At 37.3% G+C, this 20,652-nt stretch overlaps 3 protein-coding genes across 4 annotated transcripts; 2 read left to right on the top strand and 1 right to left on the bottom strand.

The window, feature by feature from the left end:
- The first annotated feature begins 1,487 nt into the window (after nucleotides 1–1,487).
- Nucleotides 1,488–10,182, top strand: LOC114725051 (uncharacterized). The gene is given in 15 exon segments (XM_028911506.1): nucleotides 1,488–1,919; nucleotides 2,003–2,311; nucleotides 2,850–2,946; nucleotides 2,949–3,731; nucleotides 3,821–4,621; nucleotides 4,823–5,399; nucleotides 5,483–5,778; nucleotides 5,865–6,031; nucleotides 6,119–6,364; nucleotides 6,458–6,565; nucleotides 6,831–7,029; nucleotides 7,131–7,357; nucleotides 7,359–7,464; nucleotides 7,571–8,277; nucleotides 8,518–10,182. Coding segments are annotated over 15 exon segments (5,307 nt in total). The 3' UTR covers nucleotides 8,770–10,182.
- Nucleotides 10,183–11,819: 1,637 nt separating this feature from the next.
- Nucleotides 11,820–13,287, bottom strand: LOC114725053 (MRN complex-interacting protein-like). The gene is made up of 4 exons (XM_028911509.1): nucleotides 13,206–13,287; nucleotides 12,801–13,125; nucleotides 12,546–12,707; nucleotides 11,820–12,340 (listed from the first exon to the last, which is right to left on the bottom strand). Exons 1-4 carry the CDS (start codon nucleotides 13,257–13,259, stop codon nucleotides 12,096–12,098), a joined length of 786 nt encoding a protein of 261 aa, XP_028767342.1. The 5' UTR covers nucleotides 13,260–13,287; the 3' UTR covers nucleotides 11,820–12,095.
- Nucleotides 13,288–16,715: 3,428 nt separating this feature from the next.
- On the top strand, nucleotides 16,716–20,250 carry LOC114725052 (probable aquaporin NIP5-1). 2 transcript variants are annotated; one of them, XM_028911508.1, is made up of 5 exons: nucleotides 16,716–16,846; nucleotides 17,919–18,106; nucleotides 19,103–19,528; nucleotides 19,656–19,717; nucleotides 19,912–20,250. In XM_028911508.1, exons 2-5 carry the CDS (start codon nucleotides 17,927–17,929, stop codon nucleotides 20,090–20,092), a joined length of 849 nt encoding a protein of 282 aa, XP_028767341.1. In that variant the 5' UTR covers nucleotides 16,716–16,846; nucleotides 17,919–17,926; the 3' UTR covers nucleotides 20,093–20,250. The 2 variants fall into 2 exon arrangements, with proteins under 2 accessions (XP_028767341.1, XP_028767340.1); XM_028911507.1 differs by lacking the exon at nucleotides 16,716–16,846 and having other exon boundaries at nucleotides 17,509–18,106.
- The last annotated feature ends 402 nt before the right edge of the window (nucleotides 20,251–20,652 follow it).

The raw sequence follows: 20,652 nt of genomic DNA, 5'->3' as shown, positions 1-20,652 counted from the left end.
TATTAAGCTCAGCAATATTTTATTTAAATTTAATTTAAATATTGTCGATATCATGTGAAAAAGAGAGCGAAAAGAAGTTAAGAAGGACGTGAAAAAAAAAATGCCAAGTGAAAAATATATGAAGCAATTTAACGATCTGAGTAAAATCTAAAAGGTAACACGTGCCCCGTGAAAAAAAAAGGGGGGCATGAGATGAATTATATATGTGAAGAAAACCGGAAGAGAAGAGCAAAGCCCTCCTTTTTCTTTTTTTTTCTTTTGGGGTCTTCATCCTGTTTAGTTCTTCTGCGGCCGAGGTCCGATTGACCATATTGGCGACCACCGAACTCCTCGCTGTCCGTCCGGCGAGGGCTTGACGACCTGCTTTGAAGGTTGAGGGAGTCGCATCGATCGGTTTTGGCTTCAGCTTCACCACGACGCCGGTGTCAAGGGTTAGGGTTTTAAACATTAAAGTATCCGCCTAACGATTCAGACTTTGTGCGGGGGCGATGGCCAACCCCGGTGTCGGAACCAAATTTGCGTCTGTGAATCTGAACAAATCTATGGTCAGCCTTCTCATCATCATTCATCTCATTCTAGCTCTTACGCATCTAGTCGATCACGGTCCAGTGGTCATGGAGGTGGAGGGGGTGGTATGGTGGTCCTTTCAAGGCCTCGCAGTTCTCAGAAGGCTGGGCCGAAGCTTTCTGTTCCGCCCCCCTGAATCTGCCTTCCTTGCGGAAGGAGCACGAGAAGTTTGATTCTTTGGGACTGGGTGGAGGGCCTGCTGGAGGAGGGGTCTCTGGAAGTGGGTCTCGTCCCACCTCATCTGGTATGGGGTGGACCAAGCCAGCCACTGCTGCTTTGCAAGAAACGAAGCCGTTCGGTGAACAGACAGTTGATGGATTTGACAATGGGTTGCGTCCTGTGGACGGGTTTAACAGGGGGAACAGTGCATATATGCCGCCTTCTGCTCGATCAGCTGTGGTTGGAGGTAGCCCCGCTGCATCTGCTGCTGCTCTAGCCCATCCTTCCGGAGAGAGGGTGGCTGTTCTAAGAGGTGAAGATTTTCCTTCATTACGGGCCACTTTGTCTTCAGGGCCACCTCAAAAACTCAAGGAGAATTTGAATCCGAAGCATAAGCAATCGGTTAGTGACAATTTATCCACTGAGCAGAAGGATGGTTCACGCTTGACCTCACATGCTGACATACATTCTCAGTTCCATTCATCCCATGGCGGTGTTAGCAATGGACTGAGCGAGGAAGGTGGTGAAACTCACAGTTTACGTAGTTCTCATGCGGTGGACCATGATAGGAAGAAAGAGGAGTATTTCCTGGGTCCTCTACCCATTGTGCGATTGAACCCAAGATCTGACTGGGGGATGATGATGAGCGTGATACGAGTCATGGTTTGACAGACAGGAGTAGAGAGGCCAGAGATCATGGATTTACAAAGAACGAACGAGCTTACTGGGACAGAAACATTGATTTGCCCAGGGTTAGTGCAATGCCGCATAAGCCGGCTCTTAATTTTGACAAATGGGGACAGCGGGACAATGAAACTGGAAAAGTTTTTTCCGGTGAAGTTCCTAAACTAAACCCTGTCAGAGCATCTAGTAGAGAGGGGCGGGAAGGAAATTCCTGGAGAAATTCAACTCTTTCTAAGGAAGGGTTTGCCGTTCAAGGTGTGGGAAATGAGAGTGTTGGTGTAAGGCCATCCGGCATGAATAGAGAGGTTGGGAAGGATAATAAATACCTACCATCCACCTTCCAAGATAATTTTCATGATGATTTTAGAAAGAGGGAGATAGGTTATGGACAGAAAGGGAAGCAGCCTTGGAATAATCCAATGGAGTCATATGGTGGCCGAGGGCCTGAACGAAATGTGAGGGATGGTTTTGCTGGTAATGAACAATACAGCAGATATAGCTCTATTTCTGTCCATAGCCCAGTGTCGAAATCCTCATCTTCAGTGGGTGCTAAAGGGCTTCCTGCGGATGATCCGCTGCTTAATTTTAATAGAGAAAAGCGCACACTGCCAAGAGTGAAAAGTCTTTTCTAGAGGATCCTTTCATGAAAGATTTTGGAGCTTCTGGATTTGACGGGAGGGATTTTTTTCCTGCAAGTCTTGTTGGGATGGTCAAGAAGAAGAAAGAGGTACCTAGGCAAACGGATTTTTATGATCCTGCTAGGGAATCATTTGAGGCTGAGATTGAGAAAGTTCAGAGGATGCAAGAACAGGAGCGGCAACGGAATATTGAAGAGCATGAAAGAGCTTTGGAGTTGGCTCGAAGAGAAGAAGAAGAAAGATTAAGGCAGATCAGAGAACAGGTTTAAGTGACAGCATAACCAATTGTTCTAGCAGAATATTCTATTCAACTCATGTTGAACTTCAAATTATTATTTATAAATTTTATTTAGTTTAAAAGAACACATTTGATAAAATGTGGTTCAATAAAATGTTTCCAATTATTTTGAATCAGATGTCAATTTATTTTATCAATTTCAGAATGCTATATCATTAGAATATTTATTTGTGCTGCCAGTCTAATAACTCAAATGGAGTGGAGGAAATTTTTGGAGTGGATTATCATCTGAATAAACCTCAAGGACAGTGAGTGTAAACTTTGCCCTTTATTTTGTCATGTGACAATGTAATTATAATTTAGGATTTAAAGCTTGTGAGCTGGGGAGATAGGGGTACTTAGGAATTTGAAGGAAACTTTTTAGCCTTGGGTTTTGTTAGTCTTTATCTTTCTTGGGATATGCTAGTCAGTTATAGTTGTTATTTTTTATCATTTATATTGAATTGACAATGATAATTAATTTAGCTATTTTATTTATATCTCCTGCTCTTCTGAATCTATAGGAAGAGAGGCAAAGGAGGATGGAGGAAGAAGCTAGAGAGGCAGCTTGGAAAGCAGAACAAGAACAAATTGAAGCCTTGAGGAAAGCTGAAGAGCAGAAATTGCTAGAGAAGAGGAAAAACGGAGGATCCTTTTAGAGGAAGAGAGAAGGAAACAGGCCGCTAAGCAGAAACTTTTAGAATTGGAGGAAAGGATTGCCAGAAGGAAGGCTGATGCAGCCAAAGTTGGTAACGATTTTATGGCTGTTGCAGATGAGAAACTGTCTGGGATAGGAGAGGAAAAAGATGCTCCCAGGCGTACAGATGTGGGCGATTGGGATGACAATGAAAGAGTGATTGAAGGAATTTTGACTTCGTCATCTTCTAATTCATCAGGCCTGAATAAGTCACTGGAGACTGGTTCAAGGCCTCAGTTTTCTAGAGATAGTTCTTCCTCCTCTGTGGATAGAGGGAAGGGCAATTCATGGAGAAGAGATGTATATGAGAATGAAAGAAATTCAATATTCTATTCACATGGCCACGTTAATGGTCTGAACAGTTCAAGTAGAGATCCACCAATTGGCGGAAAGCCATTAATGAGAAAAGAATATGACGGAGGTGCTGGATACATGACTTCAAGGGCCTCTAATAAAGGAGGGATTGTGGATGCTCATTTAGATGAATATGCTAATGCAAAAGGGAAAAGATGGAATGAACCTGGAAATGGAGATCATTTAAGCAGAAATACAGAGGTTGATTCTGATTATCCTGATAATTTGGAAAGATTAGTGATGGCTGGACACCGGGCCGTTCTCATGGCAATATGTTTTCTGCATATACCGAGCATTGTTACTCAAGTTCTGAATCAGATGGAAGTTATGCTTTTGGGAGGTCACGGTATTCTGTGAGGCAGCCTCGGGTTCTTCCACCTCCGTCACTAACTTCTGTGCCCAAAACCTACAGGGATGTAAATGCACATCCTCATCCTGCTGCAGTCCTGGAAAATAACATTCCAACTGGTTATGACAATGATTACCAGCGGAGTTCTGGACAATCGGAAGTAGTAGTAGGTGCATTGCCACATAATAAGGAGAATGAGGATCTTAAAGTTGAGAGCACCACTGTACCAAGATGTGATTCTCAGTCTTCACTCTCTGTTTCAAGCCCACCTAGTTCTCCAACCCATCTTTCTCATGATGATTTGGAAGAATCTGGGGTTGCTCCTGCGATGTTGGCTTCTGTGGAAGGCAAAAACGGCCCTTTGTCTGGTCAGCAAAATGATTCAGTTGTAATGTCTGCAAGAGCTGGGAATGAGAATGTGGTTGGTTCCACATGTGCTTTCTCATCAGGTGATGATGAAGAATGGACTACTGAGAATCATGAACAGTTCCAGGAACAAGAAGAATATGATGAAGATGAAAATTATCAGGAAGAAGATGAAGTGCATGAGGGAGATGATAGTGTTGCTCTCAACCAGGAGTTTGAAAACATTAATTTAGAGAAAGGTTTGCCCCATATGATGGATAACCTAGTATTAGGATTTGATGAAGGTGTTCAGGTTGGGATGCCAAATGATGAATTTGAAAGAACTGTAAAAGGCGAAGAAACATCTTTCATGGCACAAGCATCTAGTGCCACTCTGGAAGAACATGTATGTTTTGGCAATGCTTGCAGTGATGGGATGTCCCTTCAACCTGTCAAATCTAAAGCAAGTCTTAATGATCCTAGTGTATTCCGGGATTCTGATAAGACAATGCAAGATTTGGTTATTCAGTCTAGTAAAGCCGACTTCAATAGTATCTGAGGGTTTAGACAATGCAGAAGCTTCTAACTCTGCTCGTCACAGTGAGTTGACTTCAGTTACTAGTGCTCCATATTTGTCTTCGGATCTATCTAATATGTCTAATGCAGCTAGTGCTCCAAGTCAAGTTGATCTACCCGTCAAACTTCAATTCGGTCTTTTACTGGCCCATCTTTGATACCATCTCCTGTTCCAGCCATTCAAATTGGTTCTATACAGATGCCACTGCATCTGCATCCACAGGTCGGTGCACCCCACTCTCACATGCACCCATCACAACCTCCTTTATTTCAGTTTGGCCAGCTAAGGTACACATCTCCCATATCTCAAGGGATGATGCCTGTTGGTCCTCAATCAATGTCTTTTATTCAGCCTAGCATTCCATCGGAATTCTCTTTCAATCATAACCCCGGAGGTCCAATGCCACTTCAAACTGGTCCAGATGCTATTGATGGCTTTGTTAAAAGTGAGATTCGGTCTCCTGCTGTTGATAATCAACCAAGTAACTTAAGTCATGTAAATCTATCTCAAGGATCATTGCCAAGTGAGGGTGCTGAAAATATGGCCGGGGCAAATCGGAGCCAAACAAGGATTCCTCATGATGGCAAAAGTAGCACAAGGACATCTGCAGATTTTCAAATGGATGAACAGGTGCACCAGCCTTTTGTTGCGAAGAGTGGTGGTACCTCATCCAATGCTAGAGATTCCAAAGGTCAACATAATGGTCGAGACGTGTCACTACACTCAGCATCAACAGAGAGAGGTTTTGAAGAGTCAAAGGCACATTATCCAACATCTGGGCGCAGAGGGAAGAGATATGCTTTTGTGGTAAAAGGTTCTGGCTCAAAATCATCAGGTCCAGCCCCAAGTTAAATCACCCAGAAGCTAGTGGATTTCAGAGAAGGCCTCGTCGAAATATCCAGCGGACTGAGTTTCGAGTTCGAGTTAGTGGTGAGAAAGGGCTGCCCTCTGGCTTAGTTTCATCTGATCAGTTTAGTGCGGATATCAAGTCAAATATCAATGGAACTGGTACAGGCACATCTGCAAAAGCTGGACTGAGGAAGGTTTTCTCCAATAGAACAGGAAAACAGGCTGTGGAATCGACATGCGCAAGCTCAGCTACAGATTTGTCACAGAATGTAGATTCTGGATGTAGAGTTGACAAAGTTGACGGAAAAGAATCAACAAGATTTCTGGACAGAGTCATCTTAAACGGAATGTGTGTTCTGGAGAAGAAGTTGATGCTCCTTTGCAAAGTGGAATTATACGTGTGTTTGAGCAACCTGGAATCGAAGCTCCTAGTGATGAAGATGATTTTATTGAAGTCAGATCAAAGAGGCAAATGATAAATGATAGGAGAGAACAGAGGGAGAAAGAAATCAAGGCTAAATCACGGGTTGTGAAGGTTCAAAAGTATATCATTTGTATTGATTTGTCTTGTAACATGGTTTTGTGTATCAATTATCTTAATAGTTAATTTGTTTTATGCCAGATGCCACGGAAACCTCGGTCTGCTTCACATGGTACTGAGGCTAAGGACACTTATGGCAGGGGAACTCTGTCTATAATAGAAGCAGCAAGCAGTAGTCACGCTGATTTTGTTGTTCCTGATGGGAATGGAATGCAAAAAAGTGAAATATCAGCTGGGTCTGTGTCCCAACCTTTAGCTCCTATAGGCACACCTCCTTTGAAAATTGATGCTCAGCCTGATTTAAGATCAGAGACAAACAGGTATTTGGTGTCTTGTAGATTTCTTTTTTGAATTCCTTTTATGGAAAATGTTAACTTTTTTCTTTTTGTTGCTACAGGTCACACCAAATGAGTCTGCCAGCTGTCTCTGGTGGAGGAAAAACCCGGGGCTGGGGTGATATTTGAGAGCAAGAATAAGGTTCTGAATAATGTTCAGACATCTTTGGGCAATGCACAAACTAGTCAACAGGTTTAATTTTGCCTCTTCCCAGCTTCTACAACTTCAACAGAAATGGTGTTTTCTGGAATTTGTCCCTTGAACTTAAATATATGGTTAATGATTCTAGTTTTTGTTGGTCTTCTCTGGGTGTGAACAGAAGAAAATGGGTGGGGGTATTTTATTAGCATACTGTTGAGAATCAAAAGTTTTAGTCGTCATGGAACCTACATTCATTTTTTTTGTTATTTGCTGAGAAGCTTGTTGATCTTATAATTAAAACTTAATTCTATGGCAGGTCATGGCCCTTACACAGAGGCAATTTGATGAGGCTATGAAGCCTCAACAGTTTGATTCCCAGGCTTCTGGAGGAGATCTGACGGTGAACTATAGTAAGCCCAGCTTGCCGACATCATCCATCTTGACAAGAGAAAAACCATTTTCTTCTGTTGCGAGCCCAATCAATTCCTTGCTTGCTGGAGAGAAAATCCAGTTTGGTAAGCAATTAAATCTTTAATGGCAATGCTGTTTATGTTCAAATAATATTTCTGAAAATTCTATTGATTTGCTTATGAAGGAGATATGTTTCTTTATTCAGGAGCTGTAACATCTCCAACAGTACTTCCACCTAGTGGCCATGCACTGTCTCATGGAATTGGCCCTTCATCATCCATGTCAAACATGCAAATATCACATAACCCTGCTGCATCTGATCATGATTGCAGTCTTTTCTATGATAAAGAGAAACACAACAATGGATCTCATGACAACTTAGAAGATTGTGAAGCTGAAGCTGAAGCAGCTGCTTCAGCTGTTGCTGTTGCTTGCTGCGATCAGCAGTGATGAGATTGCTGTAAATGGTTTGGGTACTTCAATCTCAGTTTCAGAAGCTAGAAGTTATGGAGCTGCAGATATTGATGGCATAGCTGCTGGTGAATGTTTTATCTGTCCTTAATGACCTATCTTTACTCTTCTGGGGATATGCTTATGTAACATAAACCAATCTGGATATTTATTTTGTTGAGTTTTCTTTGGCAGGGGTTGCTAGTAATCAGCAATCAGCTAGTAAAGCTAGATCTGAAGAGCCTCTTAGTGTATCTCTTCCTGCAGATCTATCTGTTGAGACTCCACCAATTTCGTTATGGCCGCCCTTACCAGCTCTGCAAAATTCAAGCCAAATGCTTTCACATTTTCCTGGGGGCCCTCCTCCACATTTTCCCTTCTACGACATGAATCCTATGATGGGTGGTCCTGTTTTTGCCTTCGGACCACATGATGAGTCTGCATCTACAGCACAACCACAGTCCCAAAAGAATAGCATGCAAGCATCAGGGCCAATTAGCAGCTGGCAACAATGCCATTCTGGTGTTGATTCTTTTTATGGACCTGCAGCTGGATTTAGTGGCCCTTTTATTACTCCCCCCAGAGGGATCCCGGGTGTCCAGGGACCACCGCCACACATGGTTGTTTATAACCATTTTGCACCTGTTGGACAATATGGACAGGTCGGTTTGAGTTTCATGGGTGCCACCTATATCCCGTCAGGTAAGCAGCAGTCTGATTGGAAGCACAACTCCACATCATCTGCAACAGGTGCCGGTGAAGGAGATATGAACAATATGAATATGGCACCGTCTCAGAGGAATCCTGTCAACATCACTGCTCCAATTCAGCATCTTGCCCCTGGTTCACCACTTGTGCCGATGGCTTCTCCTCTGGCCATGTTTGATATGTCTCCTTTCCAGGTAAACTGTTGATAAGTGATTTAGGGGCAATATCTTAAGTGGACATATTTAGTTTCAATGCTTGTTTTTGCAGTATTACAGTGGAAGAGTAGCATAATTCCAGCGAACGTTAGTTTTATTACAAGTCAATTATGCACAAAATGATAATGAAGTTTAACACAATTTACTCTGTTGCGATTAGTTGTGTTAAGTGTTAGTTTTGTTTGGGTTACTTAGCATTTGTGTGAAATCTTGTGCCAGTCTTCACCTGAAATGTCAGCTCAAGCTCGATGGACGCATGCCCCTAATTCGCCACTTTCATCTATTCCTCTGTCAATGCCACTGCAGGAAGGAGCGCATACCTCGCAGTATAGTCATGGTCCATCTGTTGACCAACCTATGAGCGTCGATAGGTTTCCCACTTCTCAAACGTCTGCCCCCTCTGATGGTGATAGGAATTTTCCTACAGGAGCTGGTGTAATTTTAACCGGTTGCCAGATGAACTTGGACTAGTGGATCCTTCAAACACCTCAGCTGCTAAGCAATCAGCGCTGAGCAGTGTCATCAAGACTCCATCCGTGAGCATTATTGCAGATGCTGCCAAGGTTGATGTTCAGAGTGGCAATGGCAGCAATAGCAATAGTCAGAATGCAAGTGCTGCTTTCAAGAGTCAGCCCTTGGAAAAAAATAATACTCTCAGCAGTATGATCATTCTTCAGGGTATACTAATTATCAGAGATCTGTTTCTCAGAAAAATAGTTCTGGGGGCGAGTGGTCTAGCCGAAGGATGGGGTTGCAAGGAAGAAACCAAACTTTGGGTGCAGATAAAAGTTTTTCAACATCAAAGGTGAAGCAAATCTATGTGGCTAAACAGACCACTGCTGGGGCATCCGTGTCATGAGAGGGCAAGAAAGAGTTGCTAGATTTGAAAATAGTCCGAATGCTTTACCAGTATTTTGATGTGGCAGAAAATAAAAATTTTGTTGAGATTCTAGTTTGTTGGTAGTTCTGGCTGAGCATTAGGTAGGTATTTTTGTTGTCTCCATCGGATTGTATGGGCTTGTTGGGCTGATCCTCCTGATGAAGGCCGCTGTGAAGTGATTGATATTAGCTTTACCCCCCCCCCCAAAAAAAAACTGATAATTAATTATAATTTTCAATATGGTGTTATTTATTTTCAAATCTAGACCAACGGATGAATTCTTTGTGATCCACTTCATTCTTTCTCCTGAAGATTTGATTGAACATGAGGGGGTCTGAGGCAATGCCTGCGTGAAACTGCATGGCGTACCGACATTGAACAGCTTGGCTCGCTGTTACTGGATGAAGGAAGCAATTTTGATTGTAGAGCTAGCTTCGTACAGATTGAGCCGTTTTTCCTGGGCAGTGAGCTATCATTGTTTGAGAGCCTTCCACAGCACCATTCTTCTGAGGATCTGTTTTTTGGCGTGGAGGATTCCAGTTATTCCCGAGGGACAAAGAATCTGGTTGTGTTGGTCTTAGCAATTACTTGTTTGAATTTAGACCATTTTATCATTGGATTTCATTGGATTTGGAGTTGGCAGTTGAGAATTTAGATCATTAGCCTGACAATGATTCTATTGATATTTTGATCTAAATTGGATTTTTTTCCAGTCAACGTTGCTTTTCTTTTATTCGCACTCTGTTTGTTGATTGGATTTGTGCCATCAAGCAGCCAATTCAGACAGATGACCGAAATGCAATCACAGGTCCTATGATTTCTTGTACAGGTTCTTGTGTTTTTGTATGGCCTTCTTAGCGCCTCTTGATGTGCCTGAATTCCTCCGCCCGGAATTCTGAGCATTAGAAAACCAAGGAACAGATGATGTCTTGGTATGTATTTTTGTTGGACATAATGTTTATTACGCATCAACAGGGAAATTCAATTATTAAGTCGATCCTTTACTTGTTTGGCATCTTTTTATATTTTTCTATGTTGAAGAAATATAAATTAGAATGAAGAATGTTGTAAACGTTGAAAATTTACTTCATTATGTCTCGTCTCTTCAATGATACTAAAAATCGGGTAAAACTTTGCTCTGTCTTTTAAACTTTATATGTTTTAATTTAGTTTTTAAATTTTAAAATTATTAGCAAGAAATAATGGGTTGAGGTGTATATTTGTTCATTTAACTTTATATAAGATTTTAATTTGATCTTTTAAATAATATATTTTTTATTCTTGCTCAAATGATTACTTTGTGTAAGAGTCATAGTTGTTTTAAAAATCACACTAAGTATTTTATTAACATTTAAGATTTTATTGTCATCATTTTTTTTAGTAATTTCAAAGTCAAATGATTAAAAGTATGTTTTCCAAAATTAAAGGATTAAATTGAAATTTTATATAAAATTAAAGAAATAAATATATATTTTAGTCAAAATAATGATATTCATATTTTAAAATGTTTATAAAATATTCTTAGATAATAATATATTAAATTTAATTTTTGAAAATACTATCGTTATTACAAAATATATCATTTAATGATTCTAGGGTTAAATGACTAAAAATATACAAAAAAATTTATCTTTTAATCACTCAATTTTTTACTTATAATTTAATCCCGTAAGCACGACTTGTTGTTACTCAGTTTCTAAACTTTTGACTTGCTTCTAAGTAACTGTGTTAAAAATTTAGAGATTAAATCATAACAAGTCATAATTGAAGAATTAAGTTATAAGTGAGATAAAAACTGAAAAATTAAAGATTAATATTTTCTTTTAAAATTAAAAAATCAAACTGAATCACAGTAGGTCATAATTAAGTCATAACAAGTCATAACTAAAAAATCAAATTATAAGTGAGTTAAATATTTTTTTTTCTTTTAATAGTTGAAGAACTGAATGAAACTAAGTTACAAGTAAATTAAAAGTTGTATGATTAAAAAGGTTAATTTTTTTCTTTTAAAATTAGAGTCAAACCGAAAAATTATAGAATTTGAAGAGCGGGGCGAAATCTGCATAATCCAAATCCAAATCCATCAGCCATTTGTTTTTTTATTGTGATTTTTATATTATTTAAAACACTATTTGCGGACTAAAGATTTTATAAACAGCAAAAGTTCGTTATAATTATAAAACCACTTTCTCTTAATCAAAAGGAATTCAAAAAAATACCTCTTGAATTTCTTTTTTAAAAAAAATCATCTATTTGTTTTTATAAGTTTAAACAAACATATTAGAATTTCTTAGAATAATTTATTGAAAAAATATTTTTCATATCAAACAAACGGCTCTAAATCGAACTAGAAAGCTCAGATGGGGAGTAAGATGTGCCCCATTTCATATGAATTATATCTAACGAGTCTAATGTTTTTTATTTGAGCATTTAACGGTTTTAATTTTAAAAACATTTTAATTACAAATATTGTTCTTTTTTCTCCAAAATTTGAATGTCGTTACAATTAAAATTTTATTTTTATTTTTTATAAGCGAGTGCGTTCAAATTAATTTTTCAAAGTTCCCGAATATACTAATTATCTCAATAAGTTTGTGCCTGCGAAAAAAATTGCAGGGCTAGGCTCTAGTCCAGTGATTTTTCCTTGGTTTATTTGGATAAAAGTTTTCGAAGCATACCTCAAATCCGGTTGTCAGATTGAGTTGTTCACGCGAAACCGAAGCACCAATTTGAGTTCTGATCACTTAACATGACAAATACACCGAAAGAGAGAAGTGTCTTGGGTCTTCCAAAGAGAAGGAGAAGCATTCAAACAGTTTCTGTAGCTGGGAGTCCTCCAAGTATCAAAAGCAAAACTGAAACTCCCTGTCATCCTCCTTCCATAAAAATGCCATTCAGGTTAAGATAGGAATATAATTCACATGAAGTCTGGGTGGATATCTTCGTCTACCGTTTCCTCATTAGTCATGGCCTCTAACACACTGTTGTTCCCTTGATCTGCATGGTCTCTGGAAGCTCTCTTCCATCCAAGTTGGAGGCTGTCATCTTCCTCAGTCATGTAATCCTTCCATTTGGAGGTTGCTTTGCTGATTGTTGGTTGACATTTCTGAGATCTCTGATCATCTGGTTCCTTGTAATTGTTCTCACCCTTCACTCTCTCCTCTGCATCAGGATGAATATGGAAAGTGAATTTTGAAATCACATAAAAAATGAATGTATAATGTCAAGTACATATTTATTATGATCATTTATTAATCATAACCCACTAGTGAGTGAGATAAGCTAAAGCTCGTAAAGCAAACAGAGAAGCAATGGTTTTCAAACAATTATTCTTTTTTTGTTCAAAGCCAAACAATTGTCCTGGTACCTTGCGAAACGATCTTTTTGTTGGCATTCCTCCTTGGGAAACGAGGCTTGCAAAGCTTGTCACTATCTTCACCAGCCAACCCAGGGGAGTAATTTTGCAATCTAGGCTTCTTGAACATGCTCCTCTCCAATTCCGTCACAACCTTCACCTCAAAACCATCACCTATGTTGAATCAAAGTCAAATCATATAATCACAACAGATTGAATTCACCTAAACGAATATAAACCCGATTTAATCCGAAAATCAATAATGACCATCCTGTTCCGTTTCTTGTCGCCCTTGGATGTGATTATCCTCTGGATCTAGGTACTCGGTCCAATCGCTTCGCTTGTTCCTCTGATTCATGGAGAGGTTGAACTTATCGTCGTCACGGTTTATGATCTGCTCATCCAGAGCGGGAGATAGAGCTCCGGAAAAGAGAGACTGTTCATCGAGGGATTTACGAGACATATTGAAGGACTGGACGAAGGCACGGATGTCTTTGGCCATGAATCCCTGAGCGAAGACTTTGGTCACGGACTGTTTCTGATTGCACACAGCGCAGCTCCATTTATTGCTGCTCTTCTTCTTCTGCTTCACCTGAACTCCATCGAGTCATCGACCGTGTGTCATCCAGTCACAGAAAGCAGAGAGAGACCGAGAAAGCGAGAAGAGAGTACCTGCATAGTGGAGCATTGGAAGCACTGAACCGCGATGAAGATGGTGGGCGCCATTGTTGCGGAAGAGGAAGAGACGCTGTTTCCGCGGGCCTAGAAATTTTTTTTGAAATTTGATGTCCCGCATTCCCTACTCTTACTTACTTCACATCCTTTTCTTTTCCTTTTTTTTTAAACAGTTAACCGACGTATTTTAATGATTAAGATTTTATTAATATTTTTAAAACTTATGTATAAAATATTTTTTTTAAAGTTGTGTATTAGTAAACTTTTAAAATTAAATTTTAACAGTTATGTTTTATTATTTATTAAATTTAATATTTTAATAATAATTTTTAAAAGATCACAGCCTCGAGTGTTAAAATATTAATTTAAAGATTAAAAAGGAAGATGAGGGATGAGGAGAGGCTCCTTGTCTATTAGTAGTCTATAAATTTGCTAATTATTATGCTATTTGATTTTTTTTTATGTGTTGTTCATTTTCATATCAACATAATTTATATATGTATCTTTTCTCGAAACAAAATTTATGCAGGTATCAACATGATTATATTACATTAAATAATCATCTCACCCGAAAAAATAATCATGCGTATCAGAATTGAATAAAAATACTGTGAAATTTACTGTGTGTCTGTTTGGTACGGTAATCTGACTACGAAAAAATAGTTTTTGGGCTAAGCATGTTTGGAGGAGATGGGGATTGTTTGGATTAGCTTCTGACCTATTTAATTTATGGGCTAAAAATTACTTTTAATAGTGCGATTTTGTAAATTTATTCCTTTTCTTTTTTTTTTTTTTGCTTTTCTCATCATGCTTCTGGTCAAGTTCTCCCTCTTCTCCCTTATCTTAACAGGCCGTCTCCTCCTATATATACATATATATATATATGTTCTTTTAACATAGTTTTTTTTAATAATATTTCTAATTTTTAAAATTATTTTTTTATTTTATATTTACATAAATTGTATACAAATACATCATTTTATTAATTATGTGATATTATTTGGTTTAAAAATTTTCACAGATTTCTAATATAAATATATTTTATTCATTACATTTAACTTCTTACTATTAAAATAATTTAAAATTATTATATTATGTAAGCTGATATTTTTTTTCATTTTTTATTATTTAATAAAGTAATTTTATAAAGTAAACTTGCTTATTTAATTATAATCCAAAAAACCTCTACTTTTATAAACTAACTTATTTATAAAAATCAATTCAAACATAAGTCACATTAATTAATCTAATTTTTTTAAAAATAAAATTAAAAATGCACTATTTTTTCCATTCTTAATCCAAACGGGTCTATAACCCTTAAAAATAGAGACTCTCAATGTGATGCACAAGAGGTCATTCTTGTTAGATGCTTGTCATATCTTAATCAACATGTCAATTTTTTTACTTTCATACAAAGATATCTATATATACTCTTTCTATGAAAAATTTTAAAAAAATAATGTGATTTGCGGGATAATTGGACATTTCTTTTTGGGAGGGGGGGTTTTGGATCAAGTTATACAAAATCTAAAGTCAGGGTGTGTTTAGTTATCGAAACATATAACCTAGTTTTTAGGCGTGGTTGTTTCAGGACTTCTGCTAGACTGAATTATCTAAGCTTGATCTTTTCAACCCCATTTTGTACCATTGATATTCGAACATACGGGCTTTAGCTGCTTGTAGTTTTGTTATTCCATGACTGACGATACTTTCAAATAGAATAAATAAATAGTAATATATTACCTCACATCATTAATATAACAGCTAATTAACTAAGTTAATTTAAATATATTAAATAAGTTTGTTAAGTTAGCTATTAATAATAAATAGGTGTTGCCTTCCTTAGAATATTATTGATAATCATGTGTATTAACTAGAACTACTATTTGATAAAATTTTTAACATGTGCAATTATTACAAAAATTATTTTTTAAAAAAATAGATAAATATAAGAGATAAAGAAAATTAAAATCTTATATTTATGACCAAATTAAAAGTCAAACTAACTCTTATATTAAGAATTTGAGATAGTATATACATTACACTAAGTCAAATATTTTGTATTCCTCCGGTCTTAAATATAATACTCATTTTATAATAAAAATAATATTATGAAATGGGTCTTATATTTATGATCACATGTAGATTATGCTATCTTGTTTCCATCAAGTTGGGTAGTATTTTGAATATTCAACCGCACATCAACATGAGATGACAACTAACAACACGCTTTTAGTTTGTCATCATCATCACCACCTTCAATTGACTTGAATAATTAATTAAATAAACACCCAGGTTGCTTTATTTCCAATGAAGCCGATCAATAAACCTTAATTTATTCAATGTTCTTTTCAATATGTTTGTGTGTATTTTATCTTTTTATATGTATGTAAATTATTAGTTCTATTAATGGAAATACTCCTCCGGTCTTTAATATAAGACCCATTTAACTAATTTGATTATATTAAGGAAGTTAGGTAAGTTAGTTAATTATAGGAAAAGTGACACATTTTTCCTAAAACACCATAATCATCTTACTTAATACCTCCTCTCCTTCTTCTACTTAATTATGGTTGATGGAGTATCTATAGGGGTAATTTAGAGAAAATCGATAAATATGAGAAATGGATCTTATATTTAGGATCAAAACCAATTCAAGAATTGGGTCCTATATTAAGGACCAGAGGAGTAGTTCTCTTTAAGACAAGGAATAATATATAGATCTCTCCTCTACCAAGACATCCCTAATAATTCAGGCAAAAAGAAAAGAAAAGAAAAGAATTAATGGGTGTGGAGAGAATAATAAAGAAATGAGCGCCCTGGGAAAGAAAAGTAACACATGAACGTGACTAGGAAATTAAGAATTTGAACAATCCATGATTAATCAAATTGACTTGTATCCTTGATTAGCACATATGTAGCTCAATATGCAAAGTACGGTATTCATACATGCCTTTATATGTATATAAATATATAATCTTTTTTTAAGTTTCAGATGCTCTAAAGTCTTGTGGTTATATATATTGTTATATGTATAAGTTGGCATTTAAGAAACAAAAGAAAACATTATTAACGTAGCAAAGTAGCTAGTGTCCGGATTGTTCTATAGAAAGTCAACTACTTGTATAGTATGTCACACCACTTCACGCCAACGAATAAATCAAATACCAAATAATAATAATGATGATGATAATAATAATAATAATAATCACATGTTCTTCCCCTGGAGGCCTTTGACCTCCTTTTCTTTCGGCGAAAAAACCAACAAGAAGAAGAAGAAAGGGAAGGCTGAAGTAACTCTTGTAATCGATCATGACTGTTCCTTGATCTCTTTTCTTCTTAAGTTTGCTTTTCGTCATCCTTCGTCCTCCATTCCTTCTTCTTCTTCTTCCTTTCATAATGCTTTTGATTTTCCTCTCATCTCCAAATCACCATATATTCACTAGCTACTTTTATTTCCTTTAATTTTCTTCATTTGTTGCATTCATTTCTGCAGAAATTAACACATCCTCCATTCAAATTTATTTCTCCTAATTGAAGAGCATGGATGGACGAAAATGAAAGTGTAAGGGCTGACTTGCTGCCTTGAAAATACCACGCCAAGTCTTTTTTTTTTTTTTCCAACTGCGAAGCCATAGGTAAGTTTCCTAATAATCTTTTGCTAACGATTTAAGTATTAATTTGATTGTTCAAATTGTTCTCCATCAATGCTTTCTAATCTGCAGCTCCTTCCTCTTTTCCATAGAAAACGATGATATATTAAACCTCGCATCAATTATGCAGAACTCTAGCTCTGTCCTCTTTTTCCTAATTTCAAAAGCAAAACAAGAAACACGTATCTCCCATCTTTGTTTATGCTCCAAATTAAAGGATCATAATTTCATCATTGACTTCTTCACCCACAGTTCATTATTACTTCCATATATATCTCACTGCTGCACCTACGAAACCAACATGTTTTTAAATCACAGGAGGTATTAATTACTTCATAACTATTTATTAATCAGATCGAGGTGAGGTTGGAAGTGTACATATATGAATCCAATCTTGATTTACATTTATAATGATGGAATATATTTTTCCATATTTGTGGGAATAGTATTTCTCTTCTGCATATCCATGGAACTTTGGAAAATCCAAACATCTCAGAAATAGATAGAGAGATTTTCATTTTTCTCAAACAGATTGAGAATATTTTTCTTTTTGGTGAAATAACAGATCGAGAATATTGCGTGTAAAACCCTTTTATTTGCCGTTCACGGGTTATGATATGTAAAAGCTTTCAATCATGTCACTCTAGTTGCTCCTCACATACACTCCCTTAGAAAACCCCGAAAATGTTTTCTTTTAATGCTTCAAATTTGCAAGAAAAGAAAAAAAAATAGAAATAAGTTGTTAAAGCATATCATTTTGTATGGGAAATTTAGTGAAAAGTCCTTATTTAAGAAATTTATTGGTCCAAAAGACCTATGCAACTTTTCTTCATTTGCATATAACATATTTTTAACTATATGTAAAATTAAAGTCTTAAAAAATAAAAGCTGTTTAGATATAATTGAAGAAATGTTGTACAGAACTGAAAAAGAATGCTCAAATCCATGTCTTTTTTGGCGCATTTAAGTCTTACAAACAGACATTTTTCGCCAAAATTTTATTGTTCATCTTGTTATAAATCTGTCAACGAGCTTTTCTTTTCTCATACTATAAAAGAGGGGGAAATGATAGACTCAGAGGTGGACCCGCCATCGACAACGGCGACACCGGCGCCACTGTTCTCGTCGGGAAGGGTGGATTCACTGTCATCCACTCAGAATTCGATGCCCTTAAAGTGTGAGTGTATACCAACAATCAGGACTCATTCCAGCTTCTCCATTCGCAACGCCTCTCTCTCACGCAAGGTATACGTTAATTTTCTTTTATTTTCACTTAACATGAATCGATCAACTAGTTGTTTTCTTTTACACTGCCTACTCAATGCAAAAAATTCAATGCGTGAATTTCCCCTTTTAATTTTATGGATCATGTACGTCGAACTTCAGTAAGTTATATTACTATGGCCCCGTTTGGCGGAGTGATGGAAATCCCCTATAAACACGTTTTACGTAAGTCGAGACAAAATTCTTCTCACATACTTATCTCGTATTACATAAATCACTATTGAAAAGCAGCTTATAAACTACTTATAAACTGTTCCAGATGGGCCCTATATTGTTCTTCTCAGTCTCACCAACTAAACTGTACTATCATGGCCAATTTCCGCGGAGCAATGCATATTAATAAAATTAATTTAGGTGAAACATTATTCATGCCTTTAGATCCCGTTTAGTACAAAACATTGAAAATAAGAGGTAGGAATTATGATTGAAAAAACTTGTTAAAAAAAATATTTAGCATGAGAAATTTCTTATTACGTGAGATTAGACAAACCCATGTATATGTGATTAGAGAGTACCATGATAAGATGTGGTATTCTTTAATCCCACTTCAATGAGTTTGTCTAATGCCATGTAACAAGTAATTACTTATGTTAAATACTTTTTTAATTATTTTTTCAATTACAATTCTAATCCATGTTTCTTATTTTTAATATTTCGTACTAAATGAGACTTTAGAGTTTAGAATATGCTAATCATCCATCGCATCTTCTTGTTGAAAGCCCGCTGTGACCTCACAATTTATTGACCTCATTATTTTTCTTCCCATGAATTTCTGACTTTCGGATAAAGTCAATAATTATGGCAATATATTTACCACGAGATATTTTAACTACAACATTATATATCAAATCCAACGTCTCAATTATTAGCTCTTATATTTAGCATCAGCTAATAATTTCTCAAGCAAACTTATATATGCATGTACAAAGAAGAATCCAACGTGTTAATAATTGGCAGACAGGAGCAGAGTTTTTGGGCACCTTCATATTGATGTTTGCAGCATCGGCAGGACCCATATTGAACCAGAAATACAACGGCGTTGAGGGCCTCATCGGAAACGCTGCTTGCTCCGGCTTAGCCGTCACAATCGTGGTCTTGTCCATTGGCCACATCTCCGGCGCTCACCTCAACCCCTCCGTCACCATCGCCTTCGCCGCCTTCCGCCACTTCCCCTGGGTCCACGTCCCCGCCTACATCCTCGCTCAGGTCGCCGCCTCCATCTGCGCCTCATTCACCGTCAAGGGCATCTTCCATCCGCTGGTGAACGGAGAAGTGACCGTCCCTTCCGTGAGTACGAGTCTTGGACAGGCTTTTGTGCTGGAGTCCATCATCACTTTCAATCTTATGTTCGTTATCACTGCCGTCGCTACTGATACTCGCGCTGTAAGTTCATTTCTTTCTTTGTTTTTTTAAATTATCTGCCGACTTTGTCTGAAACATTATCCGTAAGTTCAGCGTCAATTTGATTATATAGATATTGATATATTGGTATTGATGATGACGGTGACAGGTTGGAGAAATGGCTGGGATTGCTATTGGAACCACAGTTTTGCTCAACATTCTCATTTCTGGGTAAGCAGTTCTATTATCCTGTAATCTTTATATAGTTATAATGTGTGAGTTAGTTAAGCTGCAAAGTGGCTACTCTAGCTTATGTCATAGTACTATAGTAGTCTAAGTATAGGACGAAGACAGCGAATTTAGAATAATGGAGATCAAAACAAGGAAGTGACAATGTAGTTGGTGTTTGCGTGTGTATTGGGCAGGCCGGCAAGTGGGGGATCAATGAACCCGGTGAGGACGTTGGGGGCAGCGGTGGCGGTGGGAAATTACAAGGACTTATGGCTATACTTCATTGCGCCCACCATCGGAGCTCTGGCCGGCGCCGGTGCTTATACTATGATCAAGCTCCGGGACGACGACCCCAACCCACAACATCAAGTTTGATTATACAAGCTTCCCTCATTGTGTAGTGTGTGTTGTTTGTCAGATGGGGGCAACGGAACATGTTTTTGCTGCTACAAGTCCAAGTCTTCCCAAAAGGGCTTGTTTGGATTGTTTCTTGTGTTACAGCTTGGTGGATTTGGTTTAGTTACGTGTCTTTTGGAATGTAAATTAAAACCACAGAGACGAAGTGATAACTGACAACGTGTTAAAAATTAGCAGATCGTGTGCCACATTTGATCGTTACTTTGAAGTACCCTTCAACAGGACATTCTAGCTATTTACATGATTTTGCTCGCATGCTGGAGCTTTTAAGTGTACAGACATGCCTGATGCTGCTCTTATCATTGTTACGCACTAAAAAAATACAGCATAAATGAAATTTTTTAATGCCATAATCATGAATATAAAATGAAGCCTATATATCATAATTAAAAGAGAGCTTCGGTGCAAGTCTCCACTATATAGACTTTGTTGGGATGGAGGATTGATTTATATATACACACACTGCCTCCTGTCCTTAATATAAGATCCTGTTTGACTTTTATTTTGGTCCTAAATAT

The sequence above is a fragment of the Neltuma alba genome, unplaced genomic scaffold (assembly GCF_004799145.2).
Source record: "Neltuma alba isolate B1F8T4 unplaced genomic scaffold, ASM479914v2 tig00012217_pilon, whole genome shotgun sequence".
Taxonomy (NCBI): Eukaryota; Viridiplantae; Streptophyta; class Magnoliopsida; order Fabales; family Fabaceae; genus Neltuma; species Neltuma alba.
This window is presented reverse-complemented; position numbering and strand designations above follow the sequence as displayed.